A 12136-nucleotide genomic window follows, 5' to 3' on the forward strand; every position below is an offset into this window, starting at 1 on the left:
ATGGTTTGAATAGTTAAATTAAATTTTTTTAAGTTCTTAGACCACATTCATTCTGTGTCAGAAACCTATGCTGTGTCAAATATTTAACCACAATCCAAATTCAGAGCTGTATCAAGCTTTAATGTTGTGTCCATACTTGCCCCAACTGTTCAGGGTTTGACCTCTGCGGTCGTATCAAGCTGCGCCCAGCGAAGCATTTTATTCTCTTTTGATTTGAGCCTGCTTGTTTTTATATGACAGTGTATATATGATTTACAAATGAATCATAAAATCATAACTAAAAATGTCTAGTTTGGAGAATGATAGTACTTAGGTTTTTAAAGGCAGTGCTTTAATGCCTTTCTAGTTGCCGTGTCAATATTTCTTTCCGCGATATCCAACTTATCTACGTGGGGGGTCATTTAGCTCCAAGTAGATCCGGAAAATGTTGATTCTCTCCTCTTCTTATTGTGGTATAAAATGTTTTTTGTCTCATTTCATTTACATTGGGAAATAGAGAAACGATCATTGTGTTTTGTTAGTTTTAAAAACTTTTGATATATTTGTATTTTACATTATAAGCAGTCAACCGATTGACAAACTAGAATTATTTGAATTCCGTGTGGAAAGAGCTCGGGTTAATTTCGAGTGTTTTCTGCAATCTAGATGTTTATAAATCATTTCAGTCGTTGATATAAAATTAAAGGTCGACTGAACATGAATTATATTATACAATTTAAAGCGCATTTCTGTTTATGCACGCGAACCCGTCTAACGTTATAGTTATTTCGCAGTTATATAAAGTAGCAAATTATCGTTCCTGAATAGGTGGCGCCGTGGTAGCCGATCCTGTACTTCAACTTCCGGTTTCTGCACTGTGCAACTATTACAGTTGCATTTTTAATTAACGATGCCAAGTACTTGTTGTTGTGTACCTGGATGTCATTTAAGAGGAGGACATGCATTTCCAAATGACTTAAAAAGAAGAAAAAGTTGGATCAACGCCATGGCCCATACGCAGATTGGACGAGAACACGATGAAATCGTGGAGTCCATCTCAATCAGCTGTTGTTTGCAAGGCACATTTTACTGAAAAAGACTACGTGCAGGAAACTATTCATGGTAAAACTCTATTTTCTTTTTAAAATATATAGTTATATATGTAATCGCCATGCGAATAAACCAAAGTCAGTTTACAACCGCAATTATCGTTTTAGAATAAAAGGGGGTGGTTAATTCAAGACGTCATAATTTTTTGGATTACGATTCAATGTGATCTGTTTGAGATTTTTTGGTGCTTGCTACAATTATAATGATTTCTTACAAGAGGTATATCGTACTGAGAATTATTTTAGCAGTAATTATGCTTATGTAGTAATGACAGGAATGCATAAGCTATGCCTCATAGACTTTCTTGAAAAATATCAATGACAATGTTAACAGGAACAAAACAATGACATGCTCTCATCTATATTATAGTGGGTGCAGGTCGTTTCGTAACCTGGTCGTTTCGTAACTAGTCGATTCGTAACTTAACTAGGTCGTTTCGTACCTGAGACCGGTACTCTGTAAAAGTGGTAACCCGAACCGGAACCGGAATTTGCCGGAAATTTGCCGAACCGGAAATTTATTTTACATATATTATGCCCTTTATGTTTCGTTTTTTTCTACAAACGTTTATATATTTGATGTATAATTAAATTTTATCTCATGTATGAAAAGGTTTTTTTCCAAACATCACTAACAATGATAAATTTAAGGTTTATTAATTTCCACCTCGGTAAAAGTGGTAACCCGAACCTAAAAGTTTTTCTTAAACCAAACCTTAATCTGCCTAAGTGATTAAATTCGAATTCTTATTTTATGTCCCAAATGTAATAATCTTTCATATTTGACTTAAAATTGTTCTTACAACTGTGCCAAAAACTTTTTATCGTGGAAATTACCAAAAAATTGGTCGCCCGAACCTGAAAGGGAGACAACTCCATTTTGTATTTGTATTTTTGGGTCGATTATGACGCTACTGATTAACTCGGCCTATACCAAATTCGGACCATTACTTCGGCCTATGATTGATGATTGTGTTTTCTGAATTATTATTTCTTTTTTTTCTATATAGTTTTTGTTTTGTCAAATAGATAGAAGTATTAATTGTTTTAGTTTATTGGCTGTAATGTGGTTTTTTTCTGGGTTTTTTTCTTCGATTAATGAAAAAATAAAACATCCAGTATTTTATGGTTATGATACTTGGTTAAACCTAATACAAAATAATTAAAAGATTTTTTCCCCTAGAAACCGTAACTATCTACTTGTTTTATGTCATAAATGGATTCAATTTTTTGTGTGTGTTTATTTTGAGATTTAAATGTGATTCCTCGATTTTTTATGTTTAATTTATTTTAAAACTTCTATAAGAATGAATTGCTTAATATATGCCGGTGATATTATTCTGTTATCGTCCACTGCAAAGGCCTAACTTATGACAGAGATAGTAATGCCTGGTATCTGACCTTTTGTGGTAGAGAAATCTGGTCACTGTTAATGCAAATACAGCAAGATACTCAGTATCACCATACAATTTATATTCTCATCTAATAAGCGAAAAACTGCATGTAAAGTTTTGAAAATAATTTTGTTTTATAAAAAGACCATAAACCCACGTATTCATGGTATGGTATCAATATTTCTGACCTGACACTACGTACTTTTTATTGCTTAATTCTTTAGAATTTAATATGCAATGTTTCGGGTTCTTTCGGGAGTATTCCCAGGTAAACCCTCATCAGAGGCCGACCTTTAGCTATTTATTTCGTATCTAGTATCATAGATAGATGTGTGTCTGTTTCATAACAGTTTTTTTTATTTAATTTATTAACTACACGTGCATATAGGTCTACGTTGTAGCTAGTCTTTTTACAGACTAAAGAAACTGACCAAGTAGATCAGCACCTTTGGTTAATTATTCATATATATAATGAAAAGACTTATTGTCTTTATTCTCGTAATCTAATCTATCATAAACTGAACTCCAAGATACTATATTCCTGCATCACGTGATTTTTACCGCGTGGAGCTTACATTTTAATAAATACCGAATATGGAAAGTGAAACTACAATTCAAAACATAAAGTCCGAAGGCACAAATAAGAAAAAGAAGGGTTTTTTTTGGCAAAGGGTGCCGGGGTAATCTTCTCTGTGTTCATAATATACATGAAATATTTGCCACTGCCCCTTTTCTGTTCTATGAATTCTAACCCTGAGTTTTCTATCTGTTACATGCCATGAAATCCTCGCTAAAAATTCCGGTCGACCTCCTACGGCACTCATTAGTAGATAAAAAAAGATTTGATTTCATTCAACAAATTAATTTATGACCTTCATGTACGTGTCGCTTAGAACACGGCCATATACCAAATGGTCAATATTAATCATCCATGTAATTTGCTCTATGGGGTGTTTGCAGAATTTCAACAGAGGCAATTCCTTGGCATGAAGCATAAATCACACGCTGATAATTACAAACAAGCGTTGCGAATTAAAAAAACAAACTACATCAGATATAAGAAGATGTGGTAGGATTAATTGCCAATGAGAAGACTATAAAGTTCTTATAAAGAGAATGAAAGAAATTATGGGCACCCGCAAGGCCTTAAACAACTAAAGGTCACCGTACGGCCTTCAACAATTGAGCCCTCTATATTCATTTACAGCCACAATTTTTATGATTATCAATATCAAATTTCAAATTCATTGACAATCGACCTATGAAAACAAGATATCATTTTTTTCCATTTATTTCCAGTTTCCATTGTTTAATTTAAAAAAAAAAGTTTAGCATCATCTGTAAATCCTGCAAGTTTCTGACATAAACATTGTATCATCAGCAAACAGCAAAATAAACCATTATTCATTTTCTGTATCTCTTTAATACAGTTTCTAGCCCTTTAGATTTTGTAGTTTCTAGAAAGTCTTGCAAGTCAATCAAGAATAAAGAAAACGAGATAGATTAGAGATTCCCCCTTGACTTGCTCCTATATCAAATACAAAAAGTAAGGCAGACTTTTCATTATTATAAACTACGCAAGATTTCGTATCTGATACATATCTTTACAACTCTAAAAAAAAAAAATCCGGTTCATGTTCCCGTAATTTTTCCATATCTTTTTTATCATCTGCACCTTGTTTTTGAAGTTTTTCTAGATTGCTAACAACGCTGGTATGCTTTTGATTTAACTCTTTAAACTTCTTCTCATAGTGAACACTTTTGATTTTAAATTTTACTCTCTCTGAATTCACTCGGTCGTGCCTGAGTCTAACGTTATCTATAAATTCCTTGTTATATTCTAAGGTTGGAAAGAAGTCCATCAGTTCTATGGTATTAAGTTCCGCACAAGGAAACATTGACATGGCTTTCTGTTCTTTGAATTTTCTCATTCTTTCTGCGTCACGACGTAACTTCGATTTGGATTTAACTTTAACAACTTTCACGTCCGGTTGTCTGTGAAAATTACACATTCTGGCGTAATGTCCAAAACTTCTGCACTTATAGCAAAATGACGTTTTTGCTATACATTGTCTAAAATGAAATTGATTGTTCACAGTCTTTCCACAAAACTTACATAGGTAGTTGTCCATATGTTGAAAATTTCTTGTCTGGAAGGTAGTTCCATGATCAGACATCTGGTATCTCCAGTCTCCGTCAAAATTTCTGGTTTTCCGCGTATCCATTTTTCTGTTTGCTGGGGGATCAGCTTCACAGGTAGAACAAGGTATCCGATAGATGCGTTGCCCGGGTCCTCCACCAGATATAGCCGGGTAAAATGGCGTTCCGGCTAAATGGAAATCAAGAAGGAATATTTCGCTCCTTAAACTTTTATTTTTAGCAGTCCGGCAAGACCGAACAACAAACTCCAAACCAAATGTAAAGTAACATACAAACAATAACAATATATATAAGCACAAACAATTAAAGGATTCAGAAGATTAACATATGCCAAATAGAAATAACAATAGATTAGAAGAGTAATTAATGTCCGACACGTACGACACGTATAAGTAAATTATTGTCTAAACTGTTACAGAGAATAAATAATTAAATGAATAGAGTAAATGAATTTAAGTCCTTTGTCCAAGATTATGACACATAATCCGTGTAAAACACTTAATATGACCCGACAATTGTTTGTTCAAAGTTCACTTTTAGGATTTTGTATATTTTTATAATTCATGCTTTTTATTATCATTCCGAGTCGTCATTGGTTTTTAATAATTCAATAGTTCATTGTTTAGTACACTATTCAAAAGTTACTTGTATTTTACACTTAACTATAATCCTTTCATTTAAATTAATTATCAAAGATTTATATCCGTCTTTATGATAAACGATTGTGTAACAAAGAATGTAGATAAATTGACACTAAGTGATAACTGCCGAAAGCCATTCTTCACAAACTTATACGAAACATGTTTTTAATCCGTAATCCCCGCTTTCGGCAAAACGCGATTTATAATATTTGATAAAAAGATATTTTGATTGGTTCATTTTACGCATGTCAATCAGTCTTTTGAAATTGTATTTTATATATGTTTTTATGTTGTTATTCAGTTATGTTTTAATGATTGAAATATATGGATGCGAAATAAATATGTAAACTTTCCAGCGACTTGGACTTTATTTAAGATACCGCTAGTTTCCCCCGAAACTAATAAATATGACAGAGGTGACCAACAACCTGGTCATAACATTATGAATATTATTTTTAAAATTTTATGATGACAATCCTATGAATTAGTTATAATATTAATTATTTAGTAATTACTATTGCCTAAATTCAGTCATCTGTACATAATTAAATGGTTCCTTATGTTCTAAGGTGTATATAGTTGCTACAATTATACCCTATGGGTAGTGCTCCACAATTAATGGAGGAATATACATGAAACTGAACTGAATTACCAATTAGCAAATTAGCCAATATTTAAAAAGATTTAAGAAAGTTTTAAATTAAAAATATTACAATATTGTTATTATTAGATGAACAATTTGATCATTTTTAAATAATAACTTTAACTTTTTCATTTAAACTAATTAATTTAAACTAACACGTTATAACCATATATATTTACACCAGGTACGAAACGTCTCAGTTACAAAACAACGTAGTTACGAATCGACCAGGTACGAAACGACCAGGTTACGAAACGACGTGCATTCATTATAGTTATTTAGGTACAAACAATGTATGTTTGTTGCATACGTCTCTCATTGTTTGTCCTTTGGATTTACATAACATACATTTTGATGTACATTGAATCAGGCTAACATAGTTTTATCCAGATTGTAATGAATAAATCTAGTTAATATTTTGCCAGGTTACGAGTACAAAGGAATTATAGTTATCTCGTACCATTGTAACTCGTACCAATGTCAACTCGTACCACTAAACAAAAACTCGTTCCAATGCAAACTCGTACCACTGCTAACTCGTACCACGGTAAATTCATACCATTGTAAACTCGTACCCACTTATTTAAATGCATTCAAATGGTGTTTAACTGAATATATACTTTAATTTCACTCAATACCTCTTAAGTCTGTAAAATGTGTATAATTTGAAATTACAATAACCAATTTGTAGCTAATTTTCCTTGTCTAATTGGATAGAGAAAACCGTGGCAGATTGGCTTTGTTGTCTCCCTTGAATAGACTCTTTTTTAAACTTTTACTGACAACTATTTGATTTAATTTTTAATCATTCCAAATCAGTAACATTGAATAGATTTGGGTATTTTTCTATTGTTTCTAAAAAGAATTTTATTTAATGAAAGAATTTATTGATTGTGTTTTAAAGGTTTAAAATTGTTTATGACCAACAGTTAGAAAGTATGAAATTTATTTTTATACAATATTCAGCACATTTCAGCAGAATATGACCATGCTTATATGATTATACAAGTTGATTAGTTAAAGATAAAAAAAACCAAGTTGATTAGTTAATAATCAACCAATAATCACACAATCAAAGGAATTTAATATATTTATTAGCATGGTAATTAAGAAATTACATTTGTATTTTTGTCTAAGTTTTCATTAAAATCTGGTATAAATTTCAAAGATATTTTAATTTTTTGTATAAAGCTTAAAAAAAAAATAATCATAAAACATTCGTATTTTTGTCTAAGTTTTCATTAAAATCTAGTATAAAATTCAAGTAATTCAACTTTTTTTATTTAGTTTACCAAAAAAAAAATCATAAAACTTTCGTATTTTTGAATATATTTTTAATGGTACGAGTTTGCAGTGGTACGAGTTCTGATTGGTATGACTTCCCAGTGGTACGAGTTTACGTTGGTACGAGTTTACGTGGTACGAGTTTACAATGGTACGAGTTAACTTGCTTCTGTACAAAGTATGCATTGCTAATGGAAGTTCATTTAATTATCAAAAAACTAATGTTTTATAACCTTTTTCAGGGCACAAACCCACCATACAGAGACTTAAGTCTACTGCCAATCCCAGCCTATTTTCCTGGACCAAGCAAGAGACTGAATCGTCCGCAAAAAGAAAAATCAGGGCAGTTTCCTGTGAAAACAAAAGAACTAAACTTGATGAATATTGTAGTAGAAATCTAGAGGAAAGTTTTGATTGTAAAGTTGGTTTTCCTGAAGAAGTAATTCATACTGCAGACAAGATTTATGACTGTCCACCACCAACTGCCGAGCTAATGTTGAGCTTCACAGATGGAATTACGCAAACACCATCAATGCCTATATTTTCAGCAGAGAATTTTGAAATGAAGACACGTGACACAGCCATGCATTTTTATACCGGTTTAGAGTTGTATACTAAATTTTTATTTGTTTTGACCACACTTGGTCCAACAGCACATTGTTTGAGATACATATATTTTCAAATTGATAGGGTGTCATTTGAAAATCAGTTTTTTTATGACTTTGATGAAATTGATGCATTATACAACCAACTTTGAACTGTCTAGATTCTAGATTGAAACTAGTGTTAAGAATATTGTGTAAACATGGATTGTTTTTATGTCTAAACAGTGGCGTGAGGCTAACACTTGGCCATTTAGTGGTTTAGTCAGGTATTTTTCGCCATCCAACTTAGAATTAAAGTTTCCTACAACTTGGATTATTATTGACAGAACAGAATATCCCGTGATAAAACCTAAAGCTCCTAGAGCTCAGGCAACCTTTTCATCATATAAAAACAGAAACACTGAAAATACTTGTATGTTCGACACCTGGTGGTTTAGTCAACTATGTCTCTAATGCATATGTTGGTTGTACCAGTGACTGTGAAATAGTTGAAAGATGTAGAATAGTTCAATTATGTGATCCAGGTGACAGTGTGATGGCAGACAAAGGTTTAAATGTGCAAGATTTGTTTGCTCACTTTTTTCAAAAAAAGAAACAGAATTAGTTCCAAAACTCTTATACGGGATAGAAAAGTCTCCAATTAACACGTGCACATAGAGCTAATTATTGGACTTGGCAAAACATACAAAATTCTAAGAAATCCTATGAATGGAACTGAAACAAAACTTTCATCTGAAATAACATTTAGTTGTTTTCTGTTGTGTAATTTTAGAACTTGTATTGTGCCAAAGGATGCATAAATAAAAGTGACGCAATGAAGTTTGTTCTGATATATATATAAATATTATTTACAATTACATGCACATGTAAATTGTAATGCATATAAAAATAAGGAGATGTGGTATGATATTCAGTGAGTTTATCGAACCAAAGTGCATAAGAAATGGGTTAAGCAGTTACAGGTGTTACTGTCACCATACAATCTCCAACAATTAGAAAAACTTGTACCGTGTAAATAATTTCAGAGATCTTACAACTAAGTTTTGTTGTCTCACCTTGACTTTGGTGAATTGTTTATATCTGTTGATGTAAATATAAAAAAGAAGATGTGGTATGATTGCCAATGAGACAACTCTCCACAAGAGACCAAATGACACAGAAATTAACAGCTATAGGTCACAGTACGGCCTTCAACAATGAGCAAAGCACATACCGCACAGTGAGCTATAAAAGGCCCCGAAATGACAATGTAAAACAATTCAAACAAGAAAACTAACGGCCTAATTTATGTACAAAAAATGAACGAATAACAAATATGCAACACATAAACAAACGACAACCACTGAATTACAGGCTCCTGACTTGGGACAGGCACATACATGTACATACAGAATGTGGCGGGGTTAAACATGTTCGCGGGATCCCAACCCACCCCCTAACCTGGGACAGTGGTGTAACAGTACAATATAAGAGCGAACTATAAAAATCAGTTGAAAGAGGCTTAACTCATCAGATGGATAAATACAAATACAAGTGGACGTGGCCGGGTAGTTGTACATCCAAACAACAAAAAGACACTTAGTACAGATCTGAGTGTACTCGCATTTACTGACAGCTAGTTCAAAGCCACAAACTGATAAAAAAATCTTGCATCTAAGACTAAATTATCAATCAGTGAGCTCCCTTTAGAATTTTATAAATTTTAGATTTTACATTATTGAGTTATGGGGTTTTATTCATTAAAAAGGGGGGGATTTTCCAGTTTTTGGACAACAACTCAAAAATGCTTTAAGCAGTTCGCATGAAACTTTGGTGATTTATTTATAGCTATTGATGTAATCTCCCTATTGATTTTCATAAATTTCAAATATGACATTGAGAATAAATTGAACTTTATTTGTTTATAGTCTGGCAACAGATTTATTAAGTATTGCGCAACAGCACAGTGTATTGCACAACAGCAAGAAATCTTTAACTGAATATAAATTCAATTCATATAACCGATTTCAAATTCTTTGACTACATTTATTCAGAAACTATAATATGTCAAATATTTAATTACAATCCAAATTCAGACCTGTATCAAGCTTGAATATTGTGTCCATTTTTGCCTCAACTGTTCAGGGTTGGACCTCTGTGGGTGTATCCAGCTGCGCTCAGCGAATCAGTTTATTACTTAATTAAGAACTCCTTTTTGTCGAGCCTGCGACTTTTGTCGGAGAAAGCTCCACATAGGGATAGTGATCTGGCGGCGGCGTTAGCTAACTTCTTAAAAGCTTTATATTTTAGAAGGTGGAAGGTCTGGATGCTTCATACTTTGTATATGGATGCCTCATGTTACGAAGTTTCCGTCAGTCACATGTCCAATGTCCTTGACCTCATTTTCATGGTTCAGTGACTACTTGAAAAAAAAGTTAAGATTTTTTGTAATGTTGAATTCTCTCTTATTATAAGTAATAGGATAACTATATTTAGAATGTGCATACCTTGCAAGGTCCTCATGCCCGTCAGACAGTTTTCACTTGACCTCGACCTCATTTCATGGATCAGTGAACAAGGTTAAGTTTTGGTGGTCAAGTCCATATCTCAGATACTATAAGCAATAGGTCTAGTATATTCGGTGTATGGAAGGACTGTAAGGTGTACATGTCCAACTGGCAGGTGTCATCTGATCTTGACCTCATTTTCATGGTTCAGTGGTTATAGTTAAGTTTTTGTGTTTTGGTCTGTTTTTCTTATACTGTATGCAATAGGTCTACTATATTTGGTGTATGGAATGATTGTAAGGTGTACATGTCTAGCTGGCAGGTGTCATCTGACCTTGACCTCATTTTCACGGTTCAGTGGTCAAAGTTAAGTTTTTGAGTTTTGTCTTTTTTTCTAATACTATATGCAATAGTTCAACTATATTTGGTGTATGGAAATATTTTATGATCTATATGTCAGTCACGCAGGTTTTTTTTTACCTTGACCTCATTTTCAAGGTTCATTGCTCAGTTTTAAGTTTTTGTGTTTTGGTCTGTTTTTCTTAAACTATAAGCAATAGGTCAACTATATTTGTTGTATGGAAGAATTGTTAGCTGTACATGCCTGCCTAGCATGGTTCATCTGACCTTGACCTCATTTTCTTGGTTCATTGGTCAATGTTTAGTTTACTTGGTTAATGTTAAGTTTATGTGACAGTTGTAATAAAGCTTTATATTTAGGACTATCAACATAATATCAATGATTAGTAAAGAAGGCGAGACATTTCAGCGTGTGCACTCTTGTTTCATTCATAAATTACTTTATACTTGGAAATATAATTTTGCTTGGAGTTATAGTTTCTAAAAAAAGTATTGTCATTGAAAGAGTTGACATGTTGCAATGTACATTTATTCTACATAGTTCTATGGTACCAAATCAAAAGTTTATATTAAAGAAAGAAGTCAAAGGTTTCCCATCATAGTTTAGTTACATACATTTTTTTTGTACCTGAGGTCGTTGAATATAGATCATTATATAAATAAGGAGATGTGTTATGATTGCCAATGAAACAACTATCATCCATACATTGTACTTACCAGTAACAAACCACATTTGCAAAGTTGAATAAAATACAGTTGATAACATTTACTTATTACTTAAAAGAAAATGCCAAACTATTTTAAACAGTATTTGACTATAAACATAGATAAAAAAGGTACTAACTGGACATAATGCACTAGTTCGTAAACAAGTGAGAACAATCGCCTTCATATAGTGCTCAGAATATGACATTCATAAAACTTGTTCAATATCATTAGAGAACTCTAAATCTGAAATACTGAAAGCCACCTCTGATAAGTACAATGTACTATGCAAGATAATGATATAACTGGACTAAAAATACACACAACCTGTAATTAACTGCCTTTACAGCGCTTTCGCGCTTTGATTATGGTGAAAATGCCAAAACTGAAAATGAATATGAATGTAGTAAGTAAAATTTAATAATTTGTGGTTTTTTTTATTGTTATCTCTTTGTGATATCTTTTCATACGACCGCTCATATATTGGTATGACGTTAGCGTCGTCGTCGTCGTTCATCCGAAGACACATTGGTTTTCGCACAATAACTTTAGTTTAAGTGAATGGATCTCTATGAAATTTTACCATAAGGTTCAATACCACAAAAGGAAGGTTGGGATTGATTTTGATGGTTATGGTACCAACAGTTAAGGAATTAGGGGCCAAAAATAAGCATTTTTGTAACTTCCAGACATAACTTGTTTGTTAGTGTATGGATCTATCTGACATTGTACCACAAGGTTCCATATCACAAAGGGAATGCTGGTATTGA

At 32.6% G+C, this 12136-nt stretch overlaps 2 protein-coding genes across 2 annotated transcripts in view; both read left to right on the plus strand.

The window, feature by feature from the left end:
* LOC127727848 (nuclear GTPase SLIP-GC-like) overlaps window positions 1–12136 on the plus strand; it is a 199256-nt gene that overhangs the window by 93714 nt on the left and 93406 nt on the right. The gene's annotated exons all lie outside the window — the stretch shown is intronic.
* Window positions 760–8634, plus strand: LOC127727891 (uncharacterized). The gene is made up of 2 exons (XM_052235054.1): window positions 760–1101; window positions 7453–8634. Exons 1-2 carry the CDS (start codon window positions 1017–1019, stop codon window positions 7965–7967), a joined length of 600 nt encoding a protein of 199 aa, XP_052091014.1. The 5' UTR covers window positions 760–1016; the 3' UTR covers window positions 7968–8634.

This window comes from Mytilus californianus, unplaced genomic scaffold, assembly GCF_021869535.1.
Source record: "Mytilus californianus isolate M0D057914Y unplaced genomic scaffold, xbMytCali1.0.p SCAF_2, whole genome shotgun sequence".
NCBI lineage: Eukaryota > Metazoa > Mollusca > Bivalvia > Mytilida > Mytilidae > Mytilus > Mytilus californianus.